The 23590-nt window shown below is 38.7% G+C and overlaps 1 protein-coding gene across 1 annotated transcript in view; it reads left to right on the forward strand.

The window, feature by feature from the left end:
* BNC2 (basonuclin 2) overlaps window positions 1-23590 on the forward strand; it is a 325106-nt gene that overhangs the window by 210422 nt on the left and 91094 nt on the right. Inside the window, exon 4 of the mRNA XM_050328920.1 lies at window positions 15350-15585. Within this exon, the coding sequence (XP_050184877.1) occupies window positions 15350-15585 (236 nt within the window). The remainder of the gene's footprint in view (window positions 1-15349; window positions 15586-23590) is intronic.

The following is a 23590-nucleotide window of genomic DNA, read 5'->3' on the forward strand; positions in this document are numbered from 1 at the left end:
TTCAGCAGCACAGACTGACTTAGAATTTTTTAAAACCTTCACATAAATGGAAAGGAAAGCGGGTACACAGGTACTACGCAGTCTTCTGTCACTGCCTGGTAATGATTACAACCTGCCTAGAACACCACCAACCTGGTAGCTGGTTGCAGTTTTACTATATACTAGGTTATCTAAGAATATAACTTATATTTGTTCCCTGTATTTCCCAGAAAAATATCTTCAGTCACAGTATAACCAGATTCACATTTCTTGGACAAGTCATTAAACCTCATAGAATTTGTATAGTTCAGGCTTGCTTCAGGTTTTGTGTAGAATCAGCATCTGAGGTTTAGCTGATCCACAGATAGGGAAACACTGTCTAGATTTTTTGCAAGGTGTCCTCCTGTTGAGCAATAGAAACTGAGAGTCTAGCACTTAGATTCTGGGCACCTGAGCATCTTGAGTTTTCATTTTAATTGGTACATCTTACAAGAGTGCAGTCAGACTTTCCTGATAAATTCTTCCCTATACGGTGATTGAATTCAAAGTCAGAATATATGACAGTAATCTGAGATTTCCACAATGTGTGTTATAGAAATGCCCCTGTTCACAAATCCAGAAAGTTTAAAGGTGAATGTGATGATTAGAGATATATCATCTGCTCCCATATCTGAGTGCTTAGCATTCCAAATAGAAAACTTAATGCAGCCATATATTATTAGAAAGTGTTTGTTTTGCTGCTTTGCAAAGTGAATGATGCTCTGTTTGTTTTTGGTTTTTTTGTTTGTTTGGGTTTTTTTTGTGCACTTCATGTACATTCGTCTGGAGTATTTAAATTTTATGGCAGAGTGAGACAAGTCAGATACAAGTTTCATATACGTAAAGCACAGGCGTATAAGTTACTTTCTGGAGACAGTGATGCATCTGCTTCATTCTTGATCTTAGCTGGTTTTGAGGATTTTGAGGGCAGTATTCAAGAGACAGATCAATTCAGTGCACAGTAGCGAGTGGATTTCAAAATGACTGAATCAGGTTGCTGTTCAGAAATCGTTTGCTTAAAACTGTTAGCATGGTACTTTCAGAAGTTCTTCCTTGAATGCAAATAGTATTTCCTGCTGCTTTAATTAAAGGGTTTCCTTCTGATTTTTATTAATGAACTTCAGCTCAGCTCCTTGACACACGATGTAGTGCTTTACTGAATGTAATTATCAAAGAGTAGGTGTTCCAACAGTAAGTACTGTGCTTATTCAGTTCTGATAAACTAGAATCATATTTAACTGAACAGATCAAAAATAGCTTGGAATGGCAGTCTTCTCATGATGTGCTTGACTCATCTGTGCCATTTAAAGTGTTGGAATTCTTGGATTGAGGAGGAAAGGGCATACATTCACTACTGTATTATTGCACTTAGCAGCTGCTTGCCCGTTTTCTTCTTTTCTGTTTCCATTGTCTTTCTCATGTTTCCCTTCCTCACCTGAAATAAACTGCACACATCTTGAGAGGAAAGGTCTCCTACGAGTTCAAGTTCATCTGTCTGGAGTTGCCAAAAGTAGGATTGTAAATATATGAACAGATATGTTTGAGAAGTACTTCTGTGGCAAGGTAAATGTTTCTGTTGACAGAAGTTCAGCTTATCAAGTTTTTGAGCCATGTGTCATAGTGGTAATTCTACCATCAGTGTGTTTAAGGCCAAAACCAAAAGCTATTCAGAGCATAGCAGCATTATCAAGTACTTACTAGACTTCAGGCAGGCAAACAGATAAGGTAGATGTCTTTTTTTTTTTTTTTTTTTAAATGGTTAAGTTACTTTGTATAGTGAATATGGTGGAAAATAAAATCTTACTAAAATCTTAATAGTAATTTTATTAAAGAAAATTAATTTTAACCCAGGCAATTGGCATTTTGTGGCTTTTAAGCCATATAGGAATGACTACAACACTTACTCAAAGTTTATTAGAAATAATGAAAAAAACCCACTTTATTTGCCATGTACTTCCCCTAGCAAAAGTATCTTAGCCTATGAGGAAAGAAATTAGGCAAGTCTGCAATAAAAAGATGTTGATTTCATTGACTCTGCATTTTGCCTTATATGCGTGTCATTGGTATCAGAATAACAACTACCATATTGCTAGCAGAAATACTCTTATTATACCTTGTCCAACGGATCAAAAGACCCAATGCAGTATCAATGGGAAATACAGTCTACCCTCTCATAACTCTTTTGCTTTGAAAAGGTGTACCAAGGCCACATATATCACAGTAGACTAAAGCTATTATTTTTGACATTCATTCTACTTATTTTAGTTTCAGTATCCCCATAAAAAAACCCTCTCACTGTATAATAGTATTACTAAGTTTGTCTGAAATCATTGTCACCTTATTTCAAAGAGAGTCAGAAAATTAGAAATACTACTTTTCTGTCTTACCCTGAAAAAGGTCACTGATAAAACTTAAACAGCAACAGCATGTTTTTCAGATGTTTTGGTATACTGTGCATACCTGGACTAGCTGATTTTTACACTGTTCAACTTACCTTAGGAAATTAAGTATCCTGTGAACATTGTGCTGTCTCCCTTCTTCTTTCCCCCTCCCACCTCTCTCATAGAAAGCTGATCCTTAGTCCTCTAGGGGTCTCTGATATCTGTTTGTCTACACCATGCCAATCAGTACAGCTCAGGGCTGGGGTATTTATTCAGGTAAGTTTTAGTACCTCTCTGAGGTATGATGAGGCCTCATACAGCCCCATCCAAGACTGGGCCAGGCCTTCTCTCTGGTGACTTTGAGATGAAGTTCCTTTCAGTTTTAATGAAAAAGACATTAACTAGTAGATTTTGGCACATAGGGCACATCCATTACTTTTTTTCTTCTATTTCAGAGTAAAAGCTGCCATACAGGGAATACATATGCCAAGTGAGTTACACCTTGTGAAGGAAGTTTTCTGCTGCTCCATTTATATAATGCATGTGCTAGCTTGCTGTAAATGAGACTAAGAATGAAAACAACAGCCTCCACTAGAAAATGGAGAATGTCATAAAGTCAGATGCATGACATGACTGTGACTTCTTCATTCAGAATGGTTGCGTTTTTTGAATTTCCAGATGGTAGGCCATGAAACTGTCAGGTAAAAGAAACATGAATTGAGAACAAAAGAAAGGAATGACAGGTAGAAATAAGATGAGAAACAGAAGAATGCTGTGGAAATTTTAGTAATGCTATCTCTCTCTCTTACCTTGAAGTTTCTGAAAGGACTTGGTTCATGAAGAAGGTTTATATTTTAAATATGAACTGCATGGAAATGAGGCAAGAATGAAGATGAGTGCTATGTTGAAATAAAATCTATCAGGGTTCCTATATTTGTCTCAGTCCAAAGCTGTTAAGTGAAGGAAATCCAGGTTTGCAGTCAGAGATAATCCCTCACAAAATAAAACAAAACAATATTAGAGTCTCTCTAAAAGTTGACAGAACTACCATGTTGTTCTTTTCTTAAAAATGGAGATTTTTATGTAAAGAGTAAATAAAAAAATAAAAAAAAAAAGGAAGAGAAATTTAATCCTATTATAGTTGAGTAGTAAAATAATCAGGTTATTTCTGTGTTGTTCCTTCAGATATAAAAAAGTCATAATTTATCAGATCAAACATGCTTGTTTCCTTCCATTCAATCTATTTAATTAGTTGAAATGCTTTAAAATTACTTGAGAAAATTGTGAGAACATGTTTCTTCCTTTTTTCTTTTTTTTTAGTTATGTAGAGATTTTTAGTGAAGTAATTCTCAACAGTTCATTGATAATGAAAGCTAGCTTTTCATGACTTTTAAAGTAAAACTGTTTTAGATCTAGTCTGGCTTTTCCTGTCTTTTCCTGACAAAATCATTTTAATCCATCTGTTACAACTTTCTTTTGACCCTGAAGGCTGAGGCATATTTTTCATTACTGAGTTGCTTCCAGGAACCTTACAAGATTAACATTCATTACTAGTAAACACTTTTTTAAGGGTCCCCCTTCTGCTTATTCTATTTCTTTTTGCTTCCCTTCAGCAGGATTTCCCAAAGCAGCCAATGCAGCACAGAAAAAATGCACTCTGTTATCTTGTGGATACTCTGACCTAGTACTTGGTTTTAAAGTCTACCATATTCTTAGGAATGATGTGATGTAGTATTTGCTTTGGGTTACTCGGATATGACCCTTAATGCAAGTCATGCTGAGATAAAAGCAAATCTAGGTATTAGGGCATCCAATAGAAATAATATTGTTTGAAAGGTTTATGAGACAGAAGTGACAGAAAAGAAATAATGCTTAGATGCCCCAAGATCAAATAAGAAGCCTTCCTTTTCCATCCTTGTATTCATCTGATATTTACGTAACCATATGGGCAAGGGTTTAACCCTCATGTAAATTTGACATCCTCAGGTGTTGAGTAATGTTTTCCCTGGAGGTAAACCACAGGCTCTAACTTACATGTGTTCACACTCATACCTCCTAGGATTTCCCTGGGGATCTGTTCAGGTTAAAATATTTTCTTCTCTTCTTCCCTGACACTGCCAGGACATGTTAACTCAGTCAGGAAGAGGTTAGACCTCTCCTGCTCTCCCTAACTTTATTGGCTCACAGTCCTGGGTTTGAATATGCCAATGTCCTTCAGACATGGCCAGGTGAGACTATACCTGACCAGACATTAAGCAGGCAGCTAAGGACCACTCGAGTGCCTGATAAGCCCTAAAGAGACCATGACCCATTCTGAAGCATAGTGCCTGTTTCTCCTGGGTTGAGTTATATTCACATGTCAAAGTGAGACCCTTTCTCATTGTGAACATTTTATTGTCTGAAAAATTTTTGATTTAGTAATCGCATTTTTTGGTCTGACAGAATTAGCATTATTACCATCAGATACTCATTGGCAACTCTGAAATACACTTTTTAGCTAGTTTGCTGTTGATGGACTATAAAATGCCCATAGAGCTTTAGACTAAAGATACTTCAGAAGTGCAAGATACTGTTATTTTGGTGCCCATCATTATTGAATTTACATTTTACAGAGAAGGCTTAATCTCATTTAGTAGACCCAGTACAATAGGATAAAATTCTAGGAGTTGGCTTGGATAATGATATCTTACCCTTTCTTCTTGAGGAGAGAAACCAGTAAGGAAACAAATAGACTTGCTGTGTGCAAGATGGAACGAAGGCAATAAAAACAATGATTTTAAATTAGAATTCCTCTTTCCAGTCACAATAGAGGCTGCTTTTTAGAAAAGTAGTCAGTGAAACCCATGATCTTGCCCCCTTTATGGTGATGATAAGAACATAATTTCAATGCCATAGCTTCACATGGGAACAAAAGAGTGTCTGGTGTTCACTACTTGATTCCCAGATGAGCAGGATAAGTTCTGTGGGACTTGGGAGTGCAAATCGCCAACAGATTTGTGAGGAAGTAGTGGTGGACTTCTGTGGCATGCATCCACTCCAGGATGTTTAGGTGACAGTACCTGCTTGCTTGTCTCTTTTAACACCTATGCTGCTGCACATGAATTGCTGTGATGTGCTAACCACTGTATCATTTTATTGCACTTTATTACATCATAAATGTTTATATCTTCCTAACAATCCTACAAGAAGCTTAATTGTTTATAGGTACATCTTAATTAACTAGAGTTCTCTAGGTTAAGCAGAACACAAATTGAAAGAGCTTTATAAGCTTAAAATGGGATTTGACTTCAAGAATAAAAAACTCGTACTGCTTTCAGATGTTCAAAGTAACAATAATACCATGGGTAACTGTACCTCAGCTTTCTGTTCTGCAGATGTGAACTTGAACAAAAATTTTTTTTGAGTAAACTTGGCCCAGATTAATTTAGCAAACAATACTGTTCCTATTTCCATCTGGGTTTTAGAAAGAGAAAAGGTAATACAAGAAATGTATAACATGAGTCTCAGAGACTTTTCTAATTGTATTCTAATTGATTACAGTCCATTTTTCTGATGTGTATTTAACAGATTTGTGAAACGGTCACAGAACCTGAATTGGGATGGGAAAGATGGATGAATGGTAGGACTAGTTTTATGAACCAGTGTTCACAGGGTCTGAACATCTTCAGCTGTGAGCAACTTTAGGACAGCAGGTTTTCCTGGGAAAACTGAGGTGGTTTAACATGTGTAGGAGAGAGTTTCGTAGGCTTGAATCAGAGTTACACCCTGGACTGAAACACCAGCATGGTCTTGGCTTGCCTTTGTGAAATATGTCTGCAACACCGTAGTCCATTCAAACAGAATGATGTTAACAGGTGGGCAGTGCCTGTTGTATTTTTATTATTTTCAAGGATGCATAAAAGGTGGAATAGGCTGCCTGGAGAAGTGGTAGAATTTCCCCCCCTTTACATACCAAAGACATCTTGGCAGGACAAAAAAATAACCTAATCTGAGGCCCTGCTTTCATTAGAAGCATGCATCAGACAATCTGCAGAAATCCCTTCCAACCTAGAATTGCTGTGAATCACAGTTAATGGAATTGAGGTGCATTAGAATTAAGATGGAAATTCTCCAAATCCAGACCATAATCCAGGACTCCCAAATGTGCTTATGTCTCACTGTGTATAGTATGTCAACCAGATAGTTTTAGGACCATTAAGATAGATGTTAAACCCTATCTCACCGTTATTAATGGAGATAATAGTTTTAAGAAGGTGTTAATGGCTGAAAGAAAGGGGGCATTTAGCTTTGGAGACAAGAGACAGGAAGTTCAAAGATTAATAACTAGTCAAAGTAATAGAGCTTATTTATTTATCAGCTTCCATTATAGATTGTAGGTTTCAACAATGACGCTGTTAATCTATATGTCAAAGAGCAGTGAGAGTGAACCTGCCCAACAAAAAGATCTGAACTAGATGTCAAAGGCAACAGGAACACTGACCATGTCTGTATCATAAGCACAGTTCCTTGAGGTCTGACCATGGTAGACTAAACTAGATACTGGGTAAATGTCCATTGACAATCTCTGGCATGCAAGGGAATATAGTCAGATCAAGAGTCCATACAGGAGCTTCAATCAGGAATGAAAGAAGGCCGGGCTAGAGATGAAGACCAGTAACATGGTTCTGAGGGTAATCTAGAACATAGGTCTACAGCCAGGAACACCTACAATGTAACTGAGGTGGGACATGAAGGTCCAAGCCTGAGCTTTAGTAGTGGTTCTGGACCCATGGACTCAGAATACGGGGTGGAAATCTGCAGAGAGGATTGTTGTCACAATGGAGACCAGCTGGAGCTCTAAAGACTGTGACACCAGGGACTAATCCATAGTGCTGTCTGTAGCAGAGGTGACAGTGGATACCGACACACACAAAAGCAGCTGTGGGTTGGGATGATTAATCTACATGATTAATCTACATGTTTTTCCTCCATCAGGATAACCATCTGGATAATCATGGTGAAGTCCTCTTTTACATAGGCAAAAATGCACACACTGACAGAGTGGAACACAAGGTCCAAATCCCACAGAAGAGGCTTAGTCTCCTCTTACCCACCATGGTCCCCACAGTCAGGTATTGTCCTTCCTGCAGTTTGCCTTTGCAGGAAGTTTCTAATAGCCCAGATACTTTTCTGAGAACTTGGGATGAAGGTCCTTTACAGCTTGTTCCTTTGAACGCATTAGCTGCGGGCAAGAAAGAGGGAGAAAAAGCCTACTATTTTATTTTTATAATTAATTTAGAAGGTCAGTTCTGATTCAAAGATGTGGTCTTGAGGTATCACTACATAAAGTTAAGTTTAACCTTAATTTTTAGGAGAAAACATTTTGGGGTTTTTTTTGATCGTATTTTCCACTATTAAAGAAAAACGAGTTAGTATAGAAAGAAAACATAAAGGAAAACACCTGTTTGGCTTGCAGGGATTGACTGGGGACGCTGTTTTCCTGACAGGCCAAAAGCAGCCAGCAAAGAGTCCCTTAAAAAAAAAAAAAAAAGGACTTTCTGTTTTTTCACCCCATTTCATGTAAGCATTGGCAGAAACTCTGACAAGCAGTTCTTCATATTTTATTATGTTCTTGTCTGGCAGAATCTCTGTCAGGCAAAAACCTTGTCAGCGGAAAACCTGTCGTAGGATCAGAGGAGACAAAAACAGGTGTCACAGAGGCAGTCAAAACTGGAGGAAAAAAAAGATTAGGCTAAAGAGAGAAAGGCAGACAATTACATTAATGCCATTGCTTTTATCTTATAGATGTGTGTTATTATCTCGGGATGCTGAGTGCGCAATTGCCTCAAAGAAAAGTAGACAGGAGACAAGGGGAAACTTGATAGTTATTAACTGAAGAGGCAGTGTGTCAAAGCTGGATGGGGTTCAAAGTTTTGCAAAGGGATAAAAAAATTGCAGACAGCAAGCAATGTCTGTGAACAAACTGTGGTTCTGCTTTTGGCTACATAAACCTAGTAGCATTCTAAATGTTTCAACTTGGAATCAGATCATAGATAGAAAAATTAATGACAGTTTTCATTCAGTCTTTTTTAATAACATTTATTTTGTGTACATGCAACTGAAGTGCTGGGTTGGTTTTTTTTGATCTGTTATAAAGATGTTGTTAGGCATGGTGAGGCATGAAGACATATATCAGTTTAGTTGCCCTGTTGTTTGGGTTTGCAACACCTATTATCAACACATGTTTAATTTTAAAATGCTATTAAGTATCCTTTTACTAAGTGTGAACATCTGTACATGCAAGCTGTAAATTGGAAGATCACATATGTGTCCCTCTGTCAGAGACTAAATGCCTTTGGCAAATGGTTTCCATTATTAGCTTTTAAATACAATAAAAGGCATAATGAAAGGTTGGTTTTGCCTATGAATCAGAATTTGCTTTACTTACTCTCCTTCCATGATTTCTTGAAATCCACAGTGTCTCAGTGAACATTTCTCTGCTATATGGATTAAATTGTGAAAGCAATGAAGACAGAAGTAAAATGGAGATCAGCAAGGGATGCCGTGTTGTAGCTAAAATTTATACTCAGACTTATTCAGGATGTTCACCCACTTATATGAATGTTAATGTCCCCTGCTCTCAGTGCTTGCACCAGAAGTGGGATAATTTCTTACACAATGAAAATACTTGAGCTGTTCAGTAGATACTGACAAATTTTCTTGTCCTTAATCACCTTCTAAGCATGATACTTTTGAGGAGCAATTTTTTCCACCTTCAAAATTCACTGCATTACACCATGTTGGAGGTGGTATTAAGTCTGCATCCTGAGGAAGACTAGCTTAGGCCACCTCTTATGACTGCAGTAGTTTGTCCGTCCCTCCAGCATTTCAGTCATTCCTGAGCTACCTTCTGTTCTTGAAAGGATTTGCTGCTTTTTTTTTTTACTGTGATTGATGGAAAAGAAGAAAATTTTGAACTTTTAAGATGTAAAGCTGTTCATGTTTGCCACTAAAATCAACAGCAAACCACAGTGCTCAGCATTGTCATTTTTTTACCATACTTGACACCCTATTGTAGCAGCAGTATTATGGAATCATTTTATTTTGGTATTCTATAATTTATCTGCCTTCTAATTACAGTTTCTCTTGCTGCAAAAAGTGGCCTAGTTATTTAGATTTCAAAAATGTCTCTGTTATTGTCTAGACACAGACTACATACAATTTTTTTTTCATTTTCCTCCTCTTGAACAAATCTAGTAATCACAGAAAGATGATGTTTGTAAAATTTTGTATCATTGTGTGCATGCATGCATATACTCCAACAGTAATCCTCTTTGGTAAGTTAGGGAACTAGCTAGGGAGTATGCAGGAAAATCTAGAGTTGTTATATTGCACAGCCCAAATTTAAAATTGAAATGGAATGAGATCCATAACTGCAATCTATAGACTCTTCTCTGTGGTTTTCTGAGATACACAGCCAGGTAAATAAGCTGAAAGAAAGGTTTTACTAGACCTTTTCATCCCTCTCTAGGATAATAAAATTTTTATCTAGGATCAGGAAATTAGCAGGAGATGTGTGTGTTTACAACTCCGGTTGCTTAAAACTAGGATATTTAAAATTCTTTTCCATTCAGTAAAGGCAAAATGTCATGCTTTTATGCTTTTATTGTAGCTATTAAAAAAATACTATGAGACCTCCGAAGTACAAAAATCATCACTGCATATTTGTATTTCTTTTAGCTGACAAAACTGGAATCTGCTCTGATGTATGGCTTTTAATTTGATTGACCTTTTTCACTGCACACTGGGAAGGAAGGGATGTAAGGGCAGTGAGTAAATATGCAGAACTGAGCCTATGAACTGGATGCAGTATAGATGAAACAAAAAATTTTGTCTGTGTTCTCTGTCTTTTGATAAATTGAAGAAGCACTTAGCCTTATTTTAATGTATCCTTTGTACTTAATTACCTTTGAATTACACAGAGTCCCAAAACTCCAATAAAAAAATATAAATGATGACGTAGATTTCCCCTTGCTATTTTACTGACAAAAAAAAAATCAAACTACAAATGGAACCTGAAAGTTTATTTGCTGATTTATTACAAATACGTCCAAAGTTTTTTTTGCTGGAATTTTGCATAATAAGAATACTGCAGGCTGTAATGTGAAGATCAATGTCGAAATAACTTCAAGGTTCTCTTTACAATTTATTTTATACTAAGCAGATTTTCTCTAAAATCTTGGGGATTTTGTTTACTACTCCAGAAGGTAAAGAGTGAATAAGCCAACATGGGGATGTTCAGGCTTGACATTAGGAAGCATTTATTTACAAAGAGGGTGGTCAAACCACAGACTTCCTAGAGAGGAGGTCGATGCCCCAAGACTCTCCCTGCTTAAGAGGCATTAGGAAAATGCCTCTTAATGTGCTTTAAATGATGAGCAGCCCTGCAGTGGTCAGGCAGTTGGGCTAGATAATCATTACAGGTCCCTTCCAACTGAAATATTCTAAACTATTATGGTGCATACTTGATACTTCAGAACTGGAAAAGCATTGCTGAAAAACATTCCATAATTCCTATACTAATTATCGAGTTAGTAATTTCTGGATATTGAAGGTAGTCTTCTGTAATGTCTTCTTTGTCTTCATAATCCTTTTTGGCCTCCCTTTTTTAATAGTAAAAATTTCTGAAACAAGTACTTGAAATTTGGAATTCACCACAGAAATATTACTTGAGTGCATGTTGTTAGAGTAAAACACAAAGGGCTTTTTAGACCGTTCCATGAAAATGTTGATTGCTCAGCAAATACGTGATTTTAAGATTCATTAGATCTCTTCTTCCTATATCAGAGAACACCTTTCCACTTCTGTTGAATTAAAGAATATCAGACTATCAACAGTGCTAAGGATTAAATTGGGATGTTAAGAAAAGGTATCTTTCTTAGTTCAAGCACATACCTGATCCCATCATAGTTTCATTTTTGGAAAAGATTGTGCAGGTTACAACCAAAATGTCACAAACAGGTTAAGAGTTTTGTGTGTGAACTTTTGATCCTACTGAAACTGTACAAAATCTGAGTAATACCCCACATTGCACAAGGAATGGACTTTTAATGTATGCTTTATGATGTTCAGTCACTGATAACTTCTTAATAATGACACATCTGTTTGTATAATTTTCCATATACGACAAAACACATTCTTTTATATATCATATTTAATCTTGAAGCCTCCAAAGCACTTAAGAAATCATGCACTGCTGCAGATGCTGTTGAATGTATTCACTTGTGAAATGGGACATTGTTCATTAGCATGTATAAATTAAACAAATAGTTTAGAACAGAATATGATGAGGAATGCATTATCCACATGAAATCATGTGAGCAATTCAGGACAGCAGAATACAGCTATCTACTCTGAGATTTGGCAAAAACCAGAAAGCTAATACTCTTACAGGAAGAACAATGAGAAAGGTTCCTTCTTATGTCTTACCTGAAAAAGTATCTATCAACATGAATGACCTCTTGAATACACCTAGAACACTGACATTAGTTCACTAAGGGTACCAGAGGAGTGACAAAATTCTCCTTAGCAGTGTCTTTTAAAAAAACATGAAAATTTTTTTAAATTACAAATTGGAGTAAAAATTTTCATTCTCATGACAAGATGAAGGGGTATGAGTAGTCAGTGGTTTGAAAGAATTTCACATTGTTATGAGTCTATTGTTTCTCATATGGACAGAACCATGTTTCCTTTCCTTTCTTTTCATTTACAACCTTTTTTTTTTTCATGTAGTATGAGGTCTGTCTTTAGCTTGCAAAAATGTTCTTATGCTCCCATGCAATAGTATATGCTTTGCTGTGTTATAAATTACACAGTGCATATCCTGACTTATACTTCAAAAGGATAAACTTCACTGCTTATTTATTTATTACATAATATACAGAATAAGGCCACAAATCAAAATTGGAGATAATTTCACTGTCATTTGTAATGTTATTGTAACATGGTACTAATTTTTATTCATGCATATGTTTTGAGAAGCAGATGTCTATAGATAATACTACTTGAAAACAAATATTGCAGTTGAATGTACTAGTACAGGTTATCTTGTAGAAATTTCTATCCACTGGTCAAATATTGTACTTAGTAATTTGAAAGGTCTTTTTTTATTTCTTTTCAACTTCTATTCCATCTCAGCCTTTCCAAAGCTATTATCCTCAGAGTGGTCACACTACATGAAGTGGGTATATGTCCACAGAGTTTTGTAATCTCATTCGAGCTATTAGTTTTGTAATGCACCCAATAGTCTTCAGATAAAAATGTCTTGCAGTCATTTTGACTTGGATCACAGCAGAATAATGACCTTAAAATCTTCAGCAAGACAAGTCTTCTTTGGCTAGAAGAACTTGTTTTTCCTCACTGTGGGGGTATAGTATTTACTGTTAAGTAAATATTAGATATTATATATTAGATATATTAGAAATACAGTATGATGCAGTGATTAAAAAGCACCGAGTATTTGGAAAATATCCATTCATGTCTTGGCTCTGGTCTGAATTTGTGTAAACTTGGAGAAGCCAGTTAACATCTTTGGACCCTATTCTCATTCAGTAAGACTGAAGATGGAAAGCTCAGAGTGATCCAGATCCACTCAGTAATTTCAATAGTCTGGTAGAAGGTGTTATATCTATTAAAAAACAACAAATTTTTTTTACTCCTTCTAAATGGTTGCTCTGTCACCCATGTACATACATATCAACACATATGCGGCACAATCTACAAAGTAACAAAATCAATTTTCTTGGCTTTTCTCACTGAGAACTTTTAGGACACATCTGATATGGTATAAGCAAAAAAAAAAAAAAACACCTTAGAAAAATCCCATTCACTAGACATTGTAAATAAATCAGTCCCACATCATGAAGCCTATATAGCCAAAGTACTTCAGAAGAAGAACTTTTGGAAGAAAAAATCCCAGCCTTAACATTCTTCAGTATAAATGTCCTGTGGAGAGACACAAGACTGCAGTCCCTAGGCTTGCCAATTCCTTATCTTGTTTGAATGTTAAATTAATATTAAAGCGATTTATTCAAAGTTGACTTAGCCACTAGAATAGGAAAGATCAGAAAAATCAGTTGCAAGAAATGAAGTATGAGGAAACCAGAACTCTTTGACAACGTAGTCCTTGGAGTAAATGTGTTGAATGAAGCTAGCGAGTAAATGATAAGGGCCTTTGCGCTCTGTATGTACAAAAGCAATTTATCAAGAGTACATGAACTCTCTAGTGACCATAAACCAAGAAGAAACTGAAGTACAAGACAAGAAGTGCCTATGAGATTATTCTAGATGCTCGGAAATTTTTCTTAAAACAGCAGTGAGTAGCTTAGGTGCTGCAACGTAGTCCATAAAATAGAAATAAAATTAAATTTAAACATTGGTAGTCAGTAGAATGTGTGATGTCATATGCAATTCCATCTCACTTAACTTCACGAGAGCATAAGAACTACCTTCATCATGCAAACTTCCCTTCGCCTTATCTCTAAATTTGTGTGAGGTGAAAAAAACTAACCAACTTAAGTTGTAGTGAATTCATTATGGAATTTACGGTACCTCAGGGGATTTACTTTTAACATGTTTAAAAACGGTGGTTTAGGGTGTATCTTTTCTTTTTTAACTCTATAGTTTAAGTATAAAACTTTTAACAGTCTCTATCAGTTCTGCATAGCTTCAGTCTTGATCGTCAGTTAATTATGTCTCTTGAACTATGAGTGTTGTAGTCTCTGAGTCTCAGCTGAGCAATCTTTTGCCATAGGAATTAAAAATTATTTGTTACCTTTGGAAACTAGTCCTGTTCTGGAATGCATCTGTGAAAGTCCTGTTTTGGACTGCACCCTTAGTGGTGAATGGGGTCAGCGATGAGGAGTGATGAGTCGGGTCCATACTGGGACAAATAATGTTTAATGCCTTCATTAATAACACAGTAAGAATATCAGCAAATATGCACATGACACCAAGCTGAGTGGTGTGGTTGAAGGACAGTATGCCAACCAGAGGGACCTGGATAAGCTTGAGGAAGTGGGACCATGGGAACTTCATGAAGTTCAGCAAAGCCAAGTGCAAGGTCCTGTACCTGGGTGGCAGCAATCCCAGACATGAGTACAGACTGTGAGATGAACTCAGTGAGAGCAGCCCTTCAGAGAACGACTCGAGGGACTTGAATGGATAAAAAACTGGACATGACCCAGCAAGCTGATGTTATACTGGACTGCATCAAAGTGGCCAGCAGGGTATGGTAGGTGGTTCTGCCCCTTTGTTCTGTTGAGTCCTCACCTGGAGAACTGCATCCATCTCTGGGGTCCCCAGACATGGACCTGTTGGAACGAGTCCGGAGGAGAGCCACCAAGATGATCAGAGGGATGGAGCACCTCTCCTGTGAGGCTGAGAGAGTTGGGGTTCTTCAGCCTGGGGAAGAGTTGAAAAGAAACTTGGGCAAGGCTCCAGGGTCACCTTACTGCAGCCTTTCAGTACTGAAAGGGGGCCTACAAAGAGGGACTTCTGACAAGGACATGCAGGGATAGGACAAGGGGTAATGGCTTTAAGCTGAAAGAGAGTAGATTTAGATTAGATGTAAAGGAGAAATTTTTTGCAGTGAGGGTGGTGAGACACTGGAACAGTTTGCCCAATGAGGTTGTAGATGGCCCATCCATGGAAATATTCAAGATCAGATTGGACGGGGCTTTGAGCAACCTGGTCTAGTTGATGATGTCCCTGCCCATGGCAGGGGATTTGGACTAGATGACGTTTAAAGCTCCCTTCCAACCTAAACAATGCTGTGATTCTATGAAGCATCCAGGTGATATTTCTCTGGAAAATTAGTTCATCTGCCAAATATGATGTGCATACATGACTCTTTGGGGTTTTTTTCTTGACTTTCCTTTGCTCTTTACTTATGCTTGACCCTTTTCTTTCAGCTTTGGACAAACTTAGTACTCAGCATCTCTACCACCCAACCCAAGTGGAGATTGTGCAGTCCAACGTTGTGTTTGACATCAGCAGCCTGATGCTCTACGGCACTCAGGCTGTGCCTGTGAGACTGAAGATACTGCTTGATCGACTCTTCAGTGTACTGAAGCAAGAGGAGGTCCTGCATATTCTGCATGGCTTAGGCTGGACACTTCGAGACTATGTTCGAGGCTACATTCTTCAGGTAAGACATAAAGCAAAGCATGTTTCCAAACCCAGTTTAACTGAGTTTTGTTGTTATTGTATGGATGTAGTGATGGTGTGCCCCAAGAGGTACAAGGAAATGTAGTAAATACAGTCTGGCATGTTGAAGACTAATGATGGTGTTGGCAAAATAAAAGACTCAATTTTTCCTAAGCTAAAAAAATACAGGTTCCTTCATACCATAGTATTTATGTGTACTTGCTTATGCTTATTGTAGGAAATATCTTGAATGCTGCAAATACTGAGCTTAGCTAGCTGCAAGCATGATTTGCTCATTAAGGGCAGTTGGCAAAGTTTCAAGGGCTACTGTTTGACTTAAGAAACTAAGATACTAGCCAATAGTTCCTTCATCTTTTCTTTCCTTCTTTAGAAAGATAAAAGGTATGGATGAAAAGGGCTTGTGATCATGGTAGTATTGGAAAGTATCTGTACAGTGTAATGTATAAGCAGGAAAAAAGGCCATTTTAGAAAGGTAGCTTTAAATAAAATGTTACAGGTAGATTAGTTGAAATAGATAAACAAAACATAAAATAAGTAAACAAAAAATGGACAGGTTTGCTTAATGAATATGGTCATAAATATATATGGTTGCTTATCTGAAGAATTCCATCATCTTTTAGGTTCCAAAGTAATTTATTATATTTTGTAAGACTATTTCTGATTAATAATACTACACACTTCTGAATTTTCTTAATTGCAACTGACTTTGTGGGAGCTCTGCTTCTTCTAGAAGTCATCCTGTTGTTGAAGTGGATATGCTTGAAAAACTTTGAAAATTTTAGTTTCTGATTTATTTCTTTATTTTCTTAGGCAATAATAATGTGCTTGGCACTTCACAGAAAATATGGGATTCTTTATTCCTGATCTGAAGAATTCTGACTCTTCAATTTGTGTCCTTTGTTTGAAAGAAGTAAATTAGCTTTATGTGATTTTATGGAAGTCTTTGCATTCTTTGCTTATATTCTTAAATGCTCTATACACAGATTTTCACAGAAAAGTGTGCTGAATTGTAGAACAGTCCTAGAGAAAGAGAACTAAAAAGATAACTACTTTAATAATGCGATCTTTTTATTCTTGGTAGAATATATACTGAATGGAGTTCTTTAACTGTTTTAGGATTCTCTTTTGTAAAAGTTAATGGTTACACATGTTCAAATGCAACAGAATCCCTTTTTTCTATTACCGATGTAAAATTTACATGCAAGTATACATCCATGATATTCATACAGTGGATATTTATGTGCGTATGATAGACATATATGTTTATATGTATTTATAGATATTATATATATACAATTAAGTTAGATTTATGAGAGATATCTACAGAGATACATACTGTAATGACGTTACATACATATTGCATCATATTTTAGATTCCTACATTCTGAATGCTACTGATCAAGAGGGATAAAAAATATGATTAGCAAAGGAATACATGTAAAAAAATGCATGATATCTAAGAGATAACATTAGAAATCTGCTGTTTACTAAATGTGATTAATATTTAGGCATAATATATATAATTGCAAGGGCAAAAGGAATCTAGCCCATAAGTTATTGAGGCTGATCAGGAGGGCTTTAACTAGGTTTGAAGGGGGAAGGGTTGAAACCAGGCTCTCCAGAGATGACTCTAAGGGTGGAATCAGCAGCCTAGCTGAAGTGCATGTACACCAATGCACACAGTGTGGGTAACAAAGAGGAGGAGCTGGAAGCCATCGTGCAGCAGGAAAGCTGTGCTGTAATTGCCATCTCAGAAACGTGGTGGGATGACTTGCATGACTGGAGTGCTGCCATGGATGGCTACAAGCTCTTCAGAAGGGACAGGCAAGGTAGGAGAGGTGGAGGGGTGGCTCTGTATGTTAGAGAGTCTCTTGACTCTGTAGAACTCAAGGTCAGTAACAATAAGGCTGAGTGTCTGTGGATCAGAATCAGGGGGAAGGCCAACAAGGCTGACACCCTGGTGGCAATCTGTTACAGACCACCCAACCAGGATGATGAGGGTGATGAATTATTCTACAGGCAGCTGGTGGACGTCTAAAAATCACCAGCCCTTCTCCTTGTGGGACACTTTCACCTGCTTTATGTCTTCTGGAAACTTCACACAGCAGAGAAGAGGCAGTCTAGGAGATTCCTAGAGTGGAATTTTCTACTCCAGCTGGTAAATGAGCCTACTGGGGTGGGGCCCCACTAGACCTGCTGTTCACAAACTGAGAGGCGCTGGTGGGAGATGTGGTGATTGGAGGCCATCTGGGGCACAATGACCATGAAGTAATAGCGTTTTCAGTATTCAGGGATGCAAAGGGGGCCATCAATAAAACTTCTACCCTGGAATTCTAGAGGGCAGATTTTGGCCTATTCAGAAGACTAGTTCAGAGGATACCTTGGGAAACAGCCCTTGAAAACAAAGGGGTCCAGGAGGGATGGACATGCTTCAAGGAGGAAGTCTTGAATGCATAGGAACAGGCTGTCCCAGTGTGCTGAAAGGCAGACCAGCAGGGAAGATGGCCAGCCTGGCTGAACAGGGAGATTCTGAAGAAAATTAGGGGGAAAAAAGAGAGCTGGTTACTCATGAAGATTTTAGGAATATAGTTAGGTCATATAGAAAGAAAATTAGAGAGACAAAGGCACAACTTGAACTCAATCTAGCTGCTTCTCTTAGGGATAACAAGAAGTGTTTCTACAAATACATCAATAGCAACGAGGAGCAAGGAAAACCTCCACTCTTTTTTGGACATGGCAGGGGAACACAGTCACTGAAGATGAGGAAAAGGCTGAGGTATTTGACACTTTCTTTGCCTCAGTTTTCAACTGTAAGACAGATTGTCCTCAGGACAGCTGGCCTCTGGAGCTGGTAGACAGAGATAAGAAGCTGAATAGACCCCTGTAATCCAGGAGGAAACAGTTTGCGACCTGCTGAGCCACTTGGATTCTCACAGGTCTATGGGATCCACCCAAGGGCAATAAGGGAGCTGGTGGAAGAGCTCGCCAAGCCACTCTCCATCATTTACCAACAGTCCTGGCTCACTGGGGAGGTCCCAGATGATTGGAAGTTGATGAATGTCATGCCCATCCACAAAAAGGGCTGCAAGGAGGACCCAGGACACTACAGGCCTGTCGGCTTGATACTCAGTGACTGGCAGGGTTATGGAGCAGATCATCCTGAGTGCAATCACACAGCACCTGCAGGATGGACAAGGGATCAGACCCAGCCAGCACAGGTTTAGGAAGGGCAGGTCCTGTCTGACCAACCTGATCTCCTTTTATGATCAGGTGACCCACCTAGTTGATGAGGGGAAGGGTGTGGATGTGTCTGTCTGGACTTCGGCAAAGCCTTTGACACCATCTCCCATAGCATTCTCCTGGAAAAGCTGGCAGCCCATGGGTTGGACAGGGGCACTCTGTACTGGGTTAGGAACTGACTGGAGGGCCGGGCCCAGAGAGTGCTGGTGAACGGGGCTGCATCCAGCTGGCGGCCGGTCACCAGTGGTGTCCCCCAGGGGTCAGTGCTGGGCCCAGCTCTGTTTAACATCTATATTGATGATGTGGATGAGGGGATCGAGTGTACAATTACCAAATTTGCAGATGACACCAAGTTGGGAGGGTGTGTCGACCTGCTGGAAGGCAGGAGGGCTCTGCAGAGGGACCTGGACAGACTGGAGAGTTGGGCTGATTCCAACAGGATGAAGTTCAACAAGGCCAAGTGCCGGGTCCTGCACTTTGGCCACAACAACCCCTGCAGCGCTACAGGCTGGGCACAGAGTGGCTGGAGAGCAGCCAGGCAGAAAGGGACCTGGGAGTTTGGACTGACAGGAGGCTGAACATGAGCCAGCAGTGTGCCCAGGTGGCCAAGAAGGCCAATGGCATCCTGGCCTGGATCAGGAACAGTGTGGCCAGCAGGAGCAGGGAAGAGATTCTTCCCCTGTACTCAACATTGGTGAGGCCACCCCTGGAGTGCTGTGTCCAGTTCTGGGCCCCTCAGTTCAGGAAGGATATTGAGGGGCTGGAGCAGGTCCAGAGAAGAGCAACCAGGCTGGTGAAGGGACTCAAGCACAAGTCTTGTGAGGAGGGGCTGAGGGAGCTGGGGTTGTTTAGCCTGGAGAAGAGAAGGCTCAGGGGAGACCTCATCACTCTCTACAACTCCCTGAAAGGAGGTTGTAGCCAGGTAGGCATCACTCTCTTCTCCCAGGCAACCAGCAGTAGGATAAGAGGGCATGGTCTTAAGCTATTCCAGGGGAGGTTTTGGCTGGATATTAGGAAGAAATTTTTTACAGAGAGAGTAATCAGACATTAGAATGGGCTCCCCAGAGAGGTGGTGGATTCACCATCCCTGGAGGTTTTTAAGATGAGACTGGATGTGGCACTGAGAGCCACAATCTAGTAAGCACAGTGGGGTTGGATCAAGGGTTGGACTTGATGATCTCAGAGGTCTTCTCCAACCTAGTTGATTCTATGATTCTTTGATAAGAAACATGGAATGCAATTCCATGTCCAGTAGTTTTCTTGTTTTAAAGGTCACAGAATCATGCTCATATTGATTTTGTTTTAATTATCTGCTGGAATGATCGCAATATGTGCAACATATGGATGTTTATACAAAGTGAGATTGTGACCTATGCATCTAAGTGATGTAAAGGCCTGTATTACACCATTAGGTCACAGTTCAGTGTATCTAGCTAAAATTCAGTCACCTTGTAGCCCTTGAAGCATGAATTTTACCATTTCTACATTCAACAACAGTATATTAAATATTATGTCATTTAAATGAGAATAATTATCAGTGAAAGTTAAGGGAAGCTGTTACAGACTTGCCACATAACGACTTTGTTAGCACTCGGCTGTAAATTGTGTTAGTAGGTGAACGAAGATCTACGATAGGTGCAGTGGAGCCTCCTAGTTAGTTTAGCTGTCTTATTTCAAAGAATGACACACTGGTTGAAGTTAGTAGACAGGTCATCTTATCCAACCCCTCTGACCAAGCAGGGCCACCTAAAACTGGTTGTCCAGAACCATGTCTGGATGACTTTTGAATATCACCAGATACAGTCTCCACAGCATCTCTAGGCAAAAAGTGTGTTTTGTTTCCATTAAAGCAAGAAAGTTCAGTATATGGCAGAAAAGGAAACTGCTTAGAAAAACATATATGTAGAGACATCTTTGGAAAATTAGTCAAATCTTGATAATAAAAATGTCTTGTTTAAAAGGTATCTATATTGAAGTATCTGATAAAAAGGAGAAAAGGGGCATGCAGAGAAATTTGAAAGGAAATTTGTAGTAACACTAGCACAGTAAAATTGCATACAGCTGAGAACTAATGTCTCCTTCAAGCAAAAAGTGTTGTTCCATGAAGCTCATCATTGTAGACTGAAGCTTTTCACGGAATTGTTTGAGGCTTTCACATTCAGCTTTTCACACAAAAAGCTCTGAATGAAACATCATGAGCATGCTGAGGAGAATCAAAAGTATCAAGGACCAAAAGAAATCATCCAGAATATCACAGAACGTTGGAATTATTGGTACACTGTCATGCAGTGAACTCAGGAACATCTGACTCTCAGTCAGGAATTATAGTTCTTTGTAACTTGTCTCTCCAAATCTAAGTTATTACATAGTTCCAGTCAGTGCTAGTAAGTTTACCATACGTTCGTACATACTTACTGTACATCAAATACAGAAATGCATATCTGTAGGAAAAGATTTGCTATTATAGTGTAGTTAGAGAAGCACAGATCAGTAAACTAGCTTGTTTGTTTCTAACCTAATAAAAATAATATTTTACACTTGTAACGTCACAAAATTATATATATTACTGTTTGGTGTGAAGGGAAAAAAATCAGGAAGGTTAGTCCCAATGGGAAGGTTGGGAACACCTGCTCAGAAACACAGAACTTATTTGATACATACAGGCTCTGTGCCCTAAATCTTTTCTGCAAGGACTAAGAGAAGTACCAGAATAGGGAAAGGGGGTGGTTGTGACATCTTTCAGAATACTTACACCTGATTCATGTTCCAGTGTTCACCAATTAACCAGTGCACAGTGCAAGAGATTTGTAAAGCTGGTACTGGAGTTTCATGCTTTGGGAAGGTCTGAGACATCCATCTGTGCTGAATTTCCTCTGAATCATGATGGCAGTGTTAAAATATTTTAACATTTTCCCTAAATGGAAGGGGTTTTGAGGTGTAAGATAGATGTAGCTACTCAAAATCAATTACTTTAGTATTGCCAGATATTTTCTGTTCTGTTCAAGATCCATATTGAAACCCTTCTCCCCCGCGCCCCCCCCCCCCCAAAAAAAAAATGTGGATGGAATTATTTGTAATACCCTCACTTTGACTAATAATGTTTCCAAATAGCAAATTAAAAAGCAGTGGGCAGACAAAAATGCAGTATTTATGCCTTCGTTCAGGGGATGCCTTAATGGAGTACAGGAAGTCAAGGAACCCTGAAGCCAACAGAGGTAATGTGATAACACTGCCTTTCACATTTGGGCACAGTCACAGCATTGCCAGTAATGGCTGAAAGGCATTAAGACCTGGCAGTCTTCTCTGGCTTCTGTGCAATAAACCTAGTTTCTGGTGAATAGATACCTATCTCTGGAATGTCAGTGAGTGACAATTTGGTCAACAGTCTCATCAGACTGCTCACACGATTAATGTTTTAGAGGAGGAGTTGTTCTCTCATCTTTAGAAATGATTCTCAAAAAAACTTTACTGCATAGGGGAACATTCTGGACTGCATGTGCTCCATAGGCACCCAGAGTGCTTGAGTTTTTAGGCTTCTTTTTCAGCACTGAAGTTACTGTATTTGGTGTGGAGCTGTTAGCAACCATGTAGTTTTCTCTTTTGGGAACAGCTAGTGCAGCAACTTTACATGTCTTTACATAACAAGAAATTAGTTTTGTCAAAAACAGCAGCTATTTTGGGTCAGATTCTGCACATGCTGCTGAAAGAGATGTATGTGATTAGTGGCTCCACTGATTTGGGTGACATTACTTTTGCTGTAAAGAACAGCTCAATTGTGAGTCTCCAATCCTGGTTTAATTCCGGCTGAGCTGAGTGAAGAGGTAACTTTGCCAGCTGTTCTCACCTGCTCAGCACTGGAGAATACTTTACCCCACCCATTTGCTATTGTAGCTACATTTGTAATTGCTCCCTAGCCGGGTTCTCTCTAAACAAACCGGGTTAGAAAAATCCTCCTCCTAAACATGTGTAAGTTAGTTCTGACTATTCTGGTGGGAAGGGGCTAGAGAGCAGTTATGCCACTAGAAGTGAACAGTTCGGGCATCCAGCTTTTACACTGGTTCAGCTGCAGAAGGCAGAACATGTGATTGTAACTTAAAGGCCATAAACTGACTCTTCACAAATAATGATTCAATGTTCTGAGTAACAGCTCAACACTTTTTCAACTGTTTTGTGATCAAAACAGTTTTGTAGTCCCTTAGTGTAAAAGAGGAAAATAAATATTATCCTTACAGTACAAAGAGGGAAGCAGAGGCACAGAACAGAACATTGACAGAATCAGGAAAAGGGTCTAGACCTAGGATTCCCATTCTTACCATCATTTTCTTGAAAAAAGCAGATTATAATCAGTAGCTCATAGGCAACATCTTGGCTGCCAGACTCTCTGGTGTCATTCACAGCTATGAGAAATTACAAAAAATAAATAACACAGAACAAAATCAAAACTAAATCTCGCTGGAAGAGTATGGGTATTTTATAGGTCCAAAAGGAGGCTCACTCACAAAAATTTGTACATTGGACAGTGCATGGGGAATCACTAATCCTAAATTAAGGCCTTTTCCATAGCAAAGTCAATGCTGAAAGATGATGGAATTCAAAATTATTAGATAACATTTTCTGCTTTGGGAAAACTGGTTTGTTCTCCCACTGCTGTACTTGTTCTGTAGGCTAAAACAACTGTTGAGCAAGAAGTCAACTGAGAAGGTATACTCTCAGAAGGTATACATGGGCAGGGAGGGTGTGGGGTG

Source organism: Myiozetetes cayanensis, unplaced genomic scaffold (genome assembly GCF_022539395.1).
Source record: "Myiozetetes cayanensis isolate MyiCay16 unplaced genomic scaffold, myiCay2020 scf4, whole genome shotgun sequence".
Taxonomy (NCBI): Eukaryota; Metazoa; Chordata; class Aves; order Passeriformes; family Tyrannidae; genus Myiozetetes; species Myiozetetes cayanensis.